The 13,134-nt window shown below is 28.9% G+C and overlaps 4 protein-coding genes across 4 annotated transcripts, besides 4 other annotated features; 2 read left to right on the forward strand and 2 right to left on the reverse strand.

Moving 5' to 3' along the window:
• Positions 1-354: part of a mobile genetic element that runs on past the window's edge.
• Positions 355-814: 460 nt separating this feature from the next.
• TVAGG3_0517900 (acetylation-dependent protein binding) lies at positions 815-1,783 on the reverse strand (the record flags this gene model as incomplete). The annotated part of the gene is made up of 1 exon (XM_001583252.1): positions 815-1,783. One exon carries the CDS (start codon positions 1,781-1,783, stop codon positions 815-817), a length of 969 nt encoding a protein of 322 aa, XP_001583302.1.
• A 48-nt stretch (positions 1,784-1,831) lies between these two features.
• On the forward strand, positions 1,832-2,443 carry TVAGG3_0517910 (retrograde vesicle-mediated transport, Golgi to ER; the record flags this gene model as incomplete). Its single annotated transcript, XM_001583253.1, has 1 exon — positions 1,832-2,443. The coding sequence occupies one exon, from the start codon at positions 1,832-1,834 to the stop codon at positions 2,441-2,443; it is 612 nt and encodes a 203-aa protein (XP_001583303.1).
• A 229-nt stretch (positions 2,444-2,672) lies between these two features.
• Positions 2,673-2,708: a mobile genetic element.
• A 2,444-nt stretch (positions 2,709-5,152) lies between these two features.
• Positions 5,153-5,190: a mobile genetic element.
• A 171-nt stretch (positions 5,191-5,361) lies between these two features.
• Positions 5,362-6,206, forward strand: TVAGG3_0517940 (uncharacterized protein; the record flags this gene model as incomplete). The annotated part of the gene is made up of 1 exon (XM_001583254.1): positions 5,378-6,112. The coding sequence occupies one exon, from the start codon at positions 5,378-5,380 to the stop codon at positions 6,110-6,112; it is 735 nt and encodes a 244-aa protein (XP_001583304.1).
• Positions 6,207-6,751: 545 nt separating this feature from the next.
• Positions 6,752-8,511: a mobile genetic element.
• Positions 8,512-10,011: 1,500 nt separating this feature from the next.
• Positions 10,012-10,700, reverse strand: TVAGG3_0517960 (uncharacterized protein; the record flags this gene model as incomplete). Its single annotated transcript, XM_051237134.1, has 1 exon — positions 10,124-10,612. The coding sequence occupies one exon, from the start codon at positions 10,610-10,612 to the stop codon at positions 10,124-10,126; it is 489 nt and encodes a 162-aa protein (XP_051094958.1).
• Between the last annotated feature and the right edge of the window lie 2,434 nt (positions 10,701-13,134).

A 13,134-nucleotide genomic window follows, 5' to 3' on the forward strand; every position in this document is an offset into this window, starting at 1 on the left:
ACTCTAGTGATCTATATAAATCTGAGAAACTTTGAGGAAATTGTTCGACATTTCCTCAAAGTTTCTCAGCAATTTAGCGAGGAATGTTCGTTATCGTGTAGATATTTATAATATATACATGATAACAAACATTCCCCGCTAAAAGATGTAAAATCTTATAAGAAATAATTGCAAAAGAATAACAAATTGCAACAAATTTTATATGAAACTGAACCTTATGAGGTAGTGATTCAAGATCACCGCCTCATAAGATTCAGTTTCAATCTCAAGTATCTCAAAAGTAAGACTCTATTTTTTGCCATGTAAAGTGTCACTTTTTCTGTCAAACCGTTTTTATCGTTTTCGTTTACAACACCATAGTAAAATTTTGATTTTTTTTGAGATATTTGTTCTCAAGCTAAGTAGAAAGAATTTTAACATTATTGTTAATATTGTTTATATCGAAGGTAAACTATATTTAAAAGTTCGTAAATTTGGTGCTTGATTGAAGAAATCAAGTAAGGTAAGAATAAATATAAGAGGACACATATGTTTCGTAATAGTTAACATAACATATTTGCCATGTAACAATAGGCATTTATTGCTATTTTACTTAGAAATTGTGATTTGAAAATTGTTTTTCAGCAAAAATGTTATTTAAAACTGCGATTTCTAGATAATACAAGTTAAGATGTGCTTAAATGATATTGATATTTCGTAAATTGTTAAAAATTTTGTTTGAATTTTGATAGAAAATGGTTGCAAAGCTTATAGTTAAGAATATTAATTACATTGTTTATTTCTAATATAAAAATAATAATAAGATAAAGAAAAATTAAATATCTTGTTCGATTTCTCTTTGAATTTCTGCCTCTTTCGGTGGGCATTTCCATGTTAACAATTCTGTAGCATATTGCTCCTGTAATGCTAGTAATTCCTTTGGTTCGTATGGCTGCCACGCGTACATCACTGGTTTCTTGTCCTGGTGCGACAAGCAACTCTCTACGTATATTTTAACCTTGTCTACAACATCATCAGGCAGTGATTGAAGATCTATTTCAACAGGTAAATTATTTGGATCAAATTTTCCTTTCTGTATGATTTCGAGAACTCCGAATAGTGCAGCTGATGGTAATTCTCTAACATGCTTTGCGAGGTCTTCGAATTCTCTTGGTAAAAGCCTTTTTGCCAGTTTTGTTGGAGTTTTCTTTGGAGTATCATTTGCTTTTTTATGGCGTTCACGGGATTTTCTTCTTTGCTCAGTGAGTTGAGATTGTGCTTTAGCAATTCTGTTTTCTGCCTCTTTAGAAATTGTTGGATTTGGTTCGAGCTCTGAAGGGTTCTTATTGAGAGTATTGAGCAAGTCACGAAGTAAGAATGACATTTTTAGTGCAGCCTGGTGCACAGCATGTTGCTTTGGGTTAAATTGTGTTGCATTATTGATTAAAAGTTTAATATCATTGACAACATTAGCGAATTTCTGGTACTGCTTACCTAGAAAATTCTTTCTGATCATACTAATATCGATCGGATTTGTGATAATTTCGTAATAATTTGGTGCAGAGTCAATTTCTTTATCTACGGCTCTTAAAAAGTAAATGGAGCAATCATCATCTATAATTTTATCAATAATTGTCAAACTGCAAGCAAATGCTTTGTCTTCTGGTACTGTTATTTCTGGATACTCAGCCTGCTTTTCCAAATTCGTAGTTGTGTGACCAGAAATAACATGGGCTGTTTTGAATATGATTTTTGTGCTTTGACCTTCGACTGTCAGTGGGGAACAGATAAACTTGAATGACATTTGAAGGATTTAAATTTTGTCACTTTTTTAGATTTTTTTTTCAAATTTATGACTTTAGGAATACATAGAGTTATTTTACTTGGTGATTCAGCTGTAGGAAAAACTTCTATTATTAACCAATACATTTATAACTCAAGCGGAACTGATTATAAAACTACAATTGGAATTGATTATTTTACTAAGAATGTAAATATTGATGGAGTACCTGTCCGCTTACAAATATGGGATACAGCTGGTCAGGAGAAGTTTCATGCAATTATTCCTTCATATATCAGAAATGTTTCAATTGTTATCCTTGTATTTGATATAACACAGAGACAGTCATTTGACAATGTTCAGAAATGGTATCAGATTGTCACCGATATCACTAAACCTAAATTCTTCCTCGCAGGAAATAAAGTTGACTTAGAACTTAACAGAGAAGTAACATTTAAAGATGCTAAAAAGTATGCAGACAGTATCGGTGCAACATACATTGAGACTAGCTCACGCACCCCTATCAATATTACTGAATTATTCAACCAAGTTGCAAGTGTTCCAATTGCAACATCAAACGAACCAGAACTAGAAGAAAAGCAAGCTATTGTTGTTAAAGTTGACTTAAATAAATCAAAACAAACTGAACAAGGATCCAATGCAAATTCAGGTTGCTCTTGCTAAGATATATCATAATTTTCTACATATGCATCTAATATGATGCAATTATTGTAAATTTTGAATCGTAAATTTTAATATTGCTGTTTATTTTTTGATATTACAAGTTTTTTCAACATAATTCTATACTACTTTGAATAGCATAGTCTATATTAGCAGGATGTGCTTCATATATAAGGAAATACGCAATATAATTATGAAAGATTTCGAAAATAACTTATTTTAGAATGAAGTGAAAAAACAGAAATTCATCAAAAGTGACAGCTCTCAATTTTTTGACATTTGTAAATTCTAAATTGAATGAGAAAAATGAAATAATACTAAGCATAATACAATATTCTAGATTTAATTATAATTAGGAAAAATTAGTTTTGAGAGTACTTTTCATAGGCATATAGAATGAAATCTTCTGAAAAATAATATCACATAAACTCATATTATTTTCTAATATATAACTATTTTATATAAAAATCAAATTCAATGATCTTAAAAGCGAAGGATAAACCTCAAAATTTACGAATATAATGAGTGGGAATATAATGCTTATCTATCATAAAACCATATGAAATATCAATTTTTGCTTTACGCCTAATTTTTGACGACAATTAGCAAAAAATGTTAAATGTTAACACTCAGTCCATTTGAATATGAAAAATAAAATTGACTTTGATTAAATGTTTTTATTTATCATGCAATTCTTCTTGCGACCAAAGATTTGAATAAAAGTTCAAAAAATAAGATAGCTTAAAAAATAATATACGGTAGTGTTTACTAATAGATGAATAGTATATAAATTCTATTAAAATGGATTTGATCCAAAAAAATATAAAACCAAAAATAATTGTTATACCCAGATTTGCTTTACTTTTACCACCTCTCGAAAGCTGGGGACACCGCCTATCGTTGGGAGTAGCTATTAAATAGAACCACCAAGGGTATTTTTCGAACTGCCGGTGTAGTGTAAACATCTGACATAATGATTCATTATGCCAAGGTTTGATTCCCATTTAGCCAATTTTTTTCTTTTTTGGATCATGAATTTTTTTTTGGGTCACTATAAGATTTGTTTCATGTTCTAAATCTGCTGCATATGTAATCTATTTTTATTTACCTATTTTTTAAAAATCTATTGGATTGCCAAATTTGAATATATTTAAAATCATAAAAATCCAAAAAAACTATAAATATATGTTTTATGCATAGTGCCGATACTCAAATATCAGATTACTTAGATCCATGAATAATATCCGAATTTTTTTTCTTAAAATTAAACTTCAAAACTTCTTCCAATCTTATTCTTCATCAATTGTAAATTTTTAAAACCATTTTTTAAAATAATTTTGCGTAAATTTTATTCTCATGTTGTTTTAATCGAAAATTGATACATTTTCAAAAAAATAATATTGACTTATGAAATTCATTTTTAAGGTGAAATAGTATTGTTTTATTAAAGTATATGAATAATATATAAAAAATTAATGAATAATATAAGCAGATTTTTAGTTTACAAAACAAATATGAGCAATGCAATTTCAAACTTTTGCTGGCAATTTCGATATTGCTCAAGTTGTAGTATTTGTGATACCTATAACATCGGCTTAATCAAAATTCGATTTTTCTTATGAGTTATTGAGAAAATTTGATTGCAATGAGAAGGATTTCGACGTTTTTGATAAACTAAGAGCTGAGCTTTAGGGGTTCAGTTCATTTATGGCTGTAGTTTGATGCGTAGATCTCTTTTTTATTGTAAATTCTTTCAGCATGGAGATCGAGAATGAATCTTTTGAGAACTTTATGAGTTTTTACACCCGTAAAGAGGTCCTTCGAGGAAAGATAGTCCAGACTACATGAAGATGTGGGTTAACCAAAAAAATCCGATGGTTTCCCCATATTCATGTAGATCTTCGAAAAAATGAGCACCAAAAAAGCCAAAAAATAGGCTTTTTATTGGATTTGTACACTAGATCAATAATCTATTTAGGATCTGACACTCTTTTTAGCCAGAGATATGAGGTCCTTTCTAGGAAAACGATCTATTCATCCATAAAAAAAATGAATTATCGTTTTCCCCAGAAATTACATGGGGAGTGGTAAAAGTAAAGCAAATCTGGGTAATTTAAATGAAGAAGTAATTTAAAACGATTTTATTTATGATCAAATTTTATATATTTTTTTGGATCAAATCCATTTTAATAGAATTTATATACTATTCATCTATTAGTAAACACTACCGTATATTATTTTTTAAGCTATCTTATTTTTTGAACTTTTATTCAACTCTTTGGTCGCAAGAAGAATTGCATGATAAATAAAAACATTTAATCAAAGTCAATTTTATTTTTCATATTCAAATGGACTGAGTGTTAACATTTAACATTTTTTGCTAATTGTCGTCAAAAATTAGGCGTAAAGCAAAAATTGATATTTCATATGGTTTTATGATAGATAAGCATTATATTCCCACTCATTATATTCGTAAATTTTGAGGTTTATCCTTCGCTTTTAAGATCATTGAATTTGATTTTTATATAAAATAGTTATATATTAGAAAATAATATGAGTTTATGTGATATTATTTTTCAGAAGATTTTGTGTTCTTCTTCAAAATTTTATTTTTTTTTATTAAAAAGAATCTTTACAAAATATACATTTACTTTAATTAATATTTAAAAACGTGCTCTATCAAAAGTTCCAAAAATTCAATATTTTAGCTTTTCTGAGGTGTCACTTTTGATGAATTTCTGTTTACAACAGAAGCAGCAACGAATTGTTTTAGACATTTATACAAAATTCTTCTCGAATGGAATTTTTGTATGAAATCATATAATTATTTTTCCGTGATAATTGAATTTTTGAGAGAAATAACACTTAATCACGGAATAATAAATAAAAATCTAAAAGTGACATAGAACCAAATAACTTTTCAAAAATTCAAAAAAAATGAGATATAGCGATATTCAAGCGTTTTTAGAGCGAGCATTTTATCATTTCAATAAAAAGGGATACCTTAATTTGTATTCTCTTATATTTGGATTCTCCCAATTCCCATTATTTTCGGTGGTTCAAATGATTTGGTCAAGTTATATCATCCAGCAATCATACAGTAAGAAAAAGAAGACCATTGTCACACATATCTGCAAATTATTACTTGCTTTTACGATGATTTTTGGTCCAAGAGAAGTTGCTGCGCTTACAATCAAATTTGATTCACCATTAATGAACAATTTGATCCAATTCCCAATATTTTTAGTAATATATGCATTAATCAATTACTCTCCTAAGGATATTTTCCCTAAAATTATTTCATATTTCACAATTCCTTTGGGAACCATAGAAGGAATAAACTACATCAGATTTTTCGGCTTACTTTGGAGAAAAATAACCAAACTTAATCCATTCATTAAGATTAATATCTGTTCTACGCTTGCACTTTCAGATATGATAATCGAAATCATTTCTAGATTGTTTTTAGATGGCGAAGAAACAAAACACTCGAATATACTTATTGTTTTCTTATCAGTTGTCTGCTTTATACTGTTTTTCATTGCAAATTCAATTTTGAAGCTTCCGATGCATTATCCGTTTTTAATTTGCACACTTCTTCTTTCAGCAATTCATATTACACCATCATTTATCAAAAATGAGAAGAAAGAAAAGAAGGAAAAGAAAGAATAAGTTATTTTATCTTATTTTATTGATAATTTTTAATAGAAATAATATGATATCGTTTTATCATTAGAATTGAGTAAATATGTTTATTATTTTGCTATTTCGAATATCAAATTATTTTGAAATTCAATTTTTCCAACAAAGCATAGCAATATACATCAATTTTGTTTAAATTATAATTTAGAATTCATAAAATGGACGAAATTTCCTTTAGAATAAGCTTATTATATGGTAATCGTGAATAAATTAAATTTCATCAATTCTTTTTTGTTTGAAGATGAAATAATTATATGAATTTTAAATTAATTGTTTAAATCTACCCCTTAACATTGAGCTTTTAAATTTAACTTTTATTCAAAAGATATTAGTCACTTTTTGAGATGAGAAATGACGGTTAAAAAAATCTACTGACTTTTCAAACATTAACATTTGACTTTAGCCCAATAATATGTCATGAACATTAAAAGGCGTGGGTCGCAGATTTCTGACATATTGATATTTTTTGTCATTTAATTGACTTTCACTTTCTTAGCTTTCCTTGAAAGGAAACCATTAAAATTTTATAAAACGACAACAAATAAAGGGCCAGGATATAATTTTAGAAAAGATTGGGATGACTTTTATTCAAAATCAGAAAATTACAATGGGGAGAAGCTTCCTAAACTTTTTAATCCCATAAATATGGTCATTATCTGGAATAACGAGTTAAGCGTCATATGTCACTTTTTGTACTAAGGAAACATCGACTTTATGCGTTATGACTTTTCGATGAGGAAACAAGTGTTCACGTATTATAAACTTCCTTATTCCAATAAACCGACCCTAAACATAATTAATTCTAAGCATGATAATGGTCTCTTTTCTATGATAACCAATTCAATTTGGTTATCATAGTAAAGCACCAAAAACTGGAATAGGAATAACCGCACTTAAACAGGAATAGGCAGTGTGGAAACTAGAGAAGACTCAACTGATTTTTTAAGCAACTCTTCTTGCCGATTCAAATCTGCTTTGCTAATCATTGTATATTACTATATTCTGATTAGGATACTTTAACGCTTGATGCATGCACATCATTCTTTTAGCTGATTTCTAAAATACAATCTTCTATTAACTTTGAAATTTCTTCAAAAGTTATAGTAATTCCATAGTTCATTCGTAAAATGTTATTAAATAGCTCTGACTATTCCTTTGCACGCAAAATGAGGTAGTATTTTTTGAATTTTTTACTCAAAATAAAACAAAATCTACCCAATTTTATACCACTAAAGCCTATATTGACACACACATATATAAATCTCTATTGTTATAAGATAAATTTGAAAAAATAAATTTTTTTCCTAAAATGTAAAATTATACTTGTATTCAAAGAAAGTAGATCGTTTATAAGGAAGGTATTATATATTTGGGGAGAAAATCCCTTACAATATACAAAAATATGAAAGAATATTCAATCATCAGGAAAGAGCTTAGTACTAACCATTTGTGAGACGTTCATATAATATCTTTTTCCTTTTTGGGGTTTTTAATCGGATTATCCATTTCCCTGCATTGACTTTAATTCATTCTTGATGATCTGAGTATACATGATCATTATCGAACGTTTGCCATACTCTTCCACAGTTAATGATTGCTGAAAAATGAATAGTACTGAATAACAGCTGGAATTTCATAAGTATTTTGCGTATTTATACTGATTTAAACATGAAATACTCATACAAAATGCAAAGTTTTTAAAAACAATCAATAAAAGATTTTAAATTAGATAAAATATCATATGTCACTTCTTTTTTCATCTGGATAATAAAATTGATAAATTTTTTTCTAATTAAAGATAAAGATGCATTTATAGTAGTAAAAAATTAATTTCTAGACTAAAGCTTGTTTATTGTCACCGTTTTAAGTCTAAATTTATAGGAAATGGTTATTTTATTATGCATTAAAAGTTCTTCTATAAAATTAACATTAAAATCATCTTTCGCCTAAGAGTAATAACAAGGTTATGCAAATTTTATTGAAAATAGTACGAGAATTTTGTTTGAAAATATAATATGGTTAAAAATAGGGAATGGATGTATGAATGTTCCATATTTATTTTATCCGAGTTGCTTCATGATTCCATATTGCCGATTCCTATTCCAGTTTTTGGTGCTTTACTATGATAACCAAATTGATTTGGTTATCATAGAAAAGAGACCATTATCATGCTTAGAATTAATTATGTTTAGGGTCGGTTTATTGGAATAAGGAAGTTTATAATACGTGAACACTTGTTTCCTCATCGAAAAGTCATAACGCATAAAGTCGATGTTTCCTTAGTACAAAAAGTGACATATGACGCTTAACTCGTTATTCCAGATAATGACCATATTTATGGGATTAAAAAGTTTAGGAAGCTTCTCCCCAATAGACATATTCATAAAGGCGACGGAATTTATGAATAGGGTACCCTATTTATGAACGGTTAGAATTTGGAAAAACCGTCGCAAGTATGAAAACCCTGAATATGGAAAAACCGTCAAAAGTATGAACAGGTAGGTGATCGGAATCTTCATATTTTTTATTTGGAATTTCCAAACAAAAGTTGTTTCGAAATTCCAATCAATTTGGAATTTAGAAACTCCAATGTTTATTCATAAATAAGTTGACAAGTGTGGATAACCCTTTATTTGTCAAATGGAAAAAGAAATTAGAAATAAGAATACCCAAAAACCAGGTGTTTTTCCAGAACTACCATCTAGGATGAGTCCTAGGAGCTATAGTTCTAGGGTTAGATGATACCCACTTAGTACTTTTATCTGTATATGTTTTAGTGGAATTTGGTGAGGGGTCATGAAATTCGTATCTAATTTGCTATCATCTAAGCTGGTAAAAGTTAGAGAAAGCTATTTACTGGTTGTATATTACAAATATACCTTGTAATAGAAAATATAAGTGTTTGTGATTTAAATTCGCTCAATTAGCTCGAAAATTTGTTTTATATCCATGACAAACTAACACAATCCTATTTATGTGATTGCCAATCTGTTCCCAAAATATATCAGCATGAATATATATATATTGATATTATTTGCAATTTCATCATTAAATAGTACTTTTTCCCTATTTTTAATTTAGAAATAGTATATTTATATGATAGCGACACAATATTTTAATTAAAAAATATATGTTATCGATCATCACACTCAAATTGAATTTCAAAAATTTTAGGATTTTTCAATTTCAATATTGAAAATATATTTCTTATATCATAGCGATTCATGTTATAATAATATGGAGAAAAATATTGTTTTAAATCTAAAATTTAAAATGAATGATTGGGCATTACATTAATCCAATTTATTGTTTATTTGTTAATCTAGTGGAAACAATTAATATTTTGGAGAAACAAAAATTTGAAATTTGAAATTTTGAAAAAAATGCATGAATCGGTAATTAAACATTGATTTATTAATTTATTAGCCATGCTTTTGATGTTGGTCTTATTCTTAAGCCGATTTAAAGAATTAATTTTTCCAAATCGTGTTTGACATTAACACATATAGATATATCAGGAAAAAAGGTATCACTTATCAAGTTATTGGTTTTTATGTATCTCCTAACTTTGCCTCGTTCTGAATACAATTCTAGTTAACGAATTTTAAATAACTATATGAAGAATACATCATTTTGGTTTTATTATTATTAAAATGATATATATTAGCTATGTATATGCTTGTAAGAATATTATTCCGTGAATTGGAAACAGAAAAAATAAATTTAGACAGAAAATGCATATCTTTAAAAAATAATATGAAATTTAGCTTTGATATTATTATCCGATAAAATATGCATGATAATTACTCCGCAAATAAAATTTAGGAAGCAAGTTGTGACGGTTTGGGCGGTTTTCAATGGCCCACAAGGAAGGAAGTATCGTTTTATCAGGCAACAAGAGGTCTTGAAATGAGTAAAGGACTGATCACCCTTGAAAGGTTCAAACTTGCTTGCGCGCCGCAGTCTTAAAAATGATATGTTTCACTTCTGGTCGAAAATTTCAACCTCTATGACAGTTGTTGGATGAACAATTGTGTAGCGGGATGAAATCTGAGTGCGGCCTGGGGCTGCAGCATCAATCTTCCCGGCATCTTTACCGCAATCATCTCTTAGATTGCACACAAAGTTGCGAACGAGCAGCTTTCTATGCGGTAAAGATGCCGGTAAAAGAGAGCCGTAGTGATTCTCTGCTGCAGCGTCAATCTTCCCGGCATCTTTACCGCAATCATCTCTTAGATTGCACACAAAGTTGCGAACGAGCAGTTTTCTATGCGGTAAAGATGCCGGAAAGAGAGAGTCGATGTGAGGTTCTTTTCGAGGGCTCCTCGAATGAGACACTGTTCCGCATTGATAACTTGAACGCGGAAGTTTGACCGACAAGAGTGTATTGTGCACTCCTGTCGGTCGCAGTGTCTCATTCTGGGAGACATTGCCTCTGCATGTCTCCCAGAATGGAACAATGTTCCGCATTGATAACTTGAACGCGGAAGTTTGACCGACAAGAGTGCATTATCCAATCTTTTTTGTCATATACCTCAACCCACAAAGACAAAACCTTACAAAAATAGGTAAACTTTGGTTTTCACTTAATAATGTTTATTTTTAATTTTTTGTTCTTTATATAACTTTTTCTTCTACTAAACTATTTTACAGACTCTACTGAGCTATCCTCACATATATACCTGTGACAATAACACATATATACTCCCTTCATATTCTGATCTCATGACATATTACAGCACAAACTATAATTATACAACATACCTCATAAAGTCTGATTTTACCCCTATCTAAGCGTTCAAGTTATCAATGCGGAACATTGTTCCATTCTGGGAGACATGCAGAGGCAATGTCTCCCAGAATGAGATACTGCGACCGACAGGAGTGCATAATACACTCTTGTCGGTCAAAGTTTTGCAATCACATTCTGATTGCAGAAGATTGTCTCATTCTGGGAGACATGCAGAGGCAATGTCTCCCGAAATGATACCGTAATACCAACACCAATTTATTTCTTCTTTCCATTGTCATACAATTCAATATTTTTATCAATCTTAATCAACTTTTTTTATTCTTCTTTAATTCAATTTATCTTTCTCCTAGAATATCTATTCCTTTAACAGACATAAAATCACTAATCGAGCTTTTTCAATACTCAAAATTTCATATAAATCTTTGTTATTTTTTCTCTCATCGCTTATTTTATTAAATATACATATTTCCTCTCACATATCCCTCTTCATATATATTGGATCTCAACACTCATCTATTAGAACAATATATTTTCGCTTAATCTCATATTATTCATTAACAATCTTTCATCTTCTTATTTCTAGTTAACCTACCAATATATATAGAATATATGCCCAATTACATATTCAGATACATTAAATTCAAGAAATTCTTCTAATATTATTCTCCTATTCATAATAAAATCATATTTAGTCTCACATCACAATTCTATCAGTTCTCCAATATCATATCATATTGGTAACATCACATATATCTCTTATAATATCACTTAAATTTGTATTTTTTTATTAATTATATTTAATTAGTTCTACATTCTATTATTATAGAGGTTTGACAAATTCATCAATAGTTAAAATCAAAATCTATTCAGAACTTTGAATCTAATGAAAATTACATTTCGATATCTTTTTGCAAGCTTAATTTTTTGTATTATCTTAAAATACATTTAGTAATGTTATGTACGTATTGAATTCAAATTATAGCGCAGTAACATGCAACTCATCTTGAGATTCACATTTCATTTTCACAATTATTGCATATATACATCAATAACATATTGTACTCATATATCTACACGACTCTAAACTCAATGACATCAAATAATGCTTGTAATAATTAAAATAATTTTTGCATTTTTGATTCTCAGCTTAACTTCTATAAATGTCACCAAAACATTTCATTCCTACCAAGAAATAATATATTAGTAATTAAGCGTTTATTACCATTGTTACTCACATCATATTAATTCATTTTTGTAATTTTTTAAATAAATGACTGGAATCATAAACCCTATGTACCCATATCAACATGTTAAAATTTCAAAGTCTGAAACTTAGTATACATTGAGTTTCATGAAATCAGATAATCTCGTAGATTTCTTAAATATTATATATTGCTGGCCAATAATGATGCAGCATGATTCTCCATCATATCAGCATTCTAAACATATCTTTATTTTGTCAATTGGCATAAATTAAGGGTGCTTTTCAGGCGATAAATGGTATTTTAGATACCTGGGGAGGGGGTCATGAAAAAGTTGCAAAAGTCAAAAATTGAGGGTAATATTATTATCTTTTGGTTTTTATATATAACTCGTAAATTTGTTAAATGGTTAGATTTTGTATATATGCTGTATTTTAAAAGAGCTGGGGTCCCTATCAAAACAAATCATGAAAAATATTCGACTGCTGATAAGAACTTGCATAAAATAAAGGGTAGTTTTAACAAAAAGATTATGATTTTAATGATTTAGAAGTGAATTTAAATTTGCTTTCATTGTAATCAAAATTGATGAATAATAAAATGAAAACAATTCATCATTCAACTCGTTAAAGTTATTCGTAGACATTTGAAAATTTGATATTACTTACGAAAAATATTATAATCCGAAATTGAACAAAGTTGGTCGAAAGCATGAATATATTCATTTTCATAGTGCAATGTTTTGCAAGTACATCAAAAACTTGCTAGTGAATCACATAGATTATTGGTTTTACAAGTTTGAATCATAAGTGTGAATAAACTTGATCGGGACCCTATGGGCGCTGCGCGCCCCTAATATATGAGAAATTGATCATTTGGCAAAAATACAAAATTTAAATAAAGATGAAAAATATTTTAGGAATAAATAAAAGAGAAATAGGGATTTAAAAAAAGTTCGCAAAATGGCGAATTGCGCCACTTCTAATTTTTTGGCGAATTCGCCATTTTTCAATTTCCAAACCATATAAAAGGGTCTG

Source organism: Trichomonas vaginalis, chromosome II, assembly GCF_026262505.1.
Source record: "Trichomonas vaginalis G3 chromosome II, whole genome shotgun sequence".
In the NCBI taxonomy this organism is placed as follows: Eukaryota; Parabasalia; order Trichomonadida; family Trichomonadidae; genus Trichomonas; species Trichomonas vaginalis.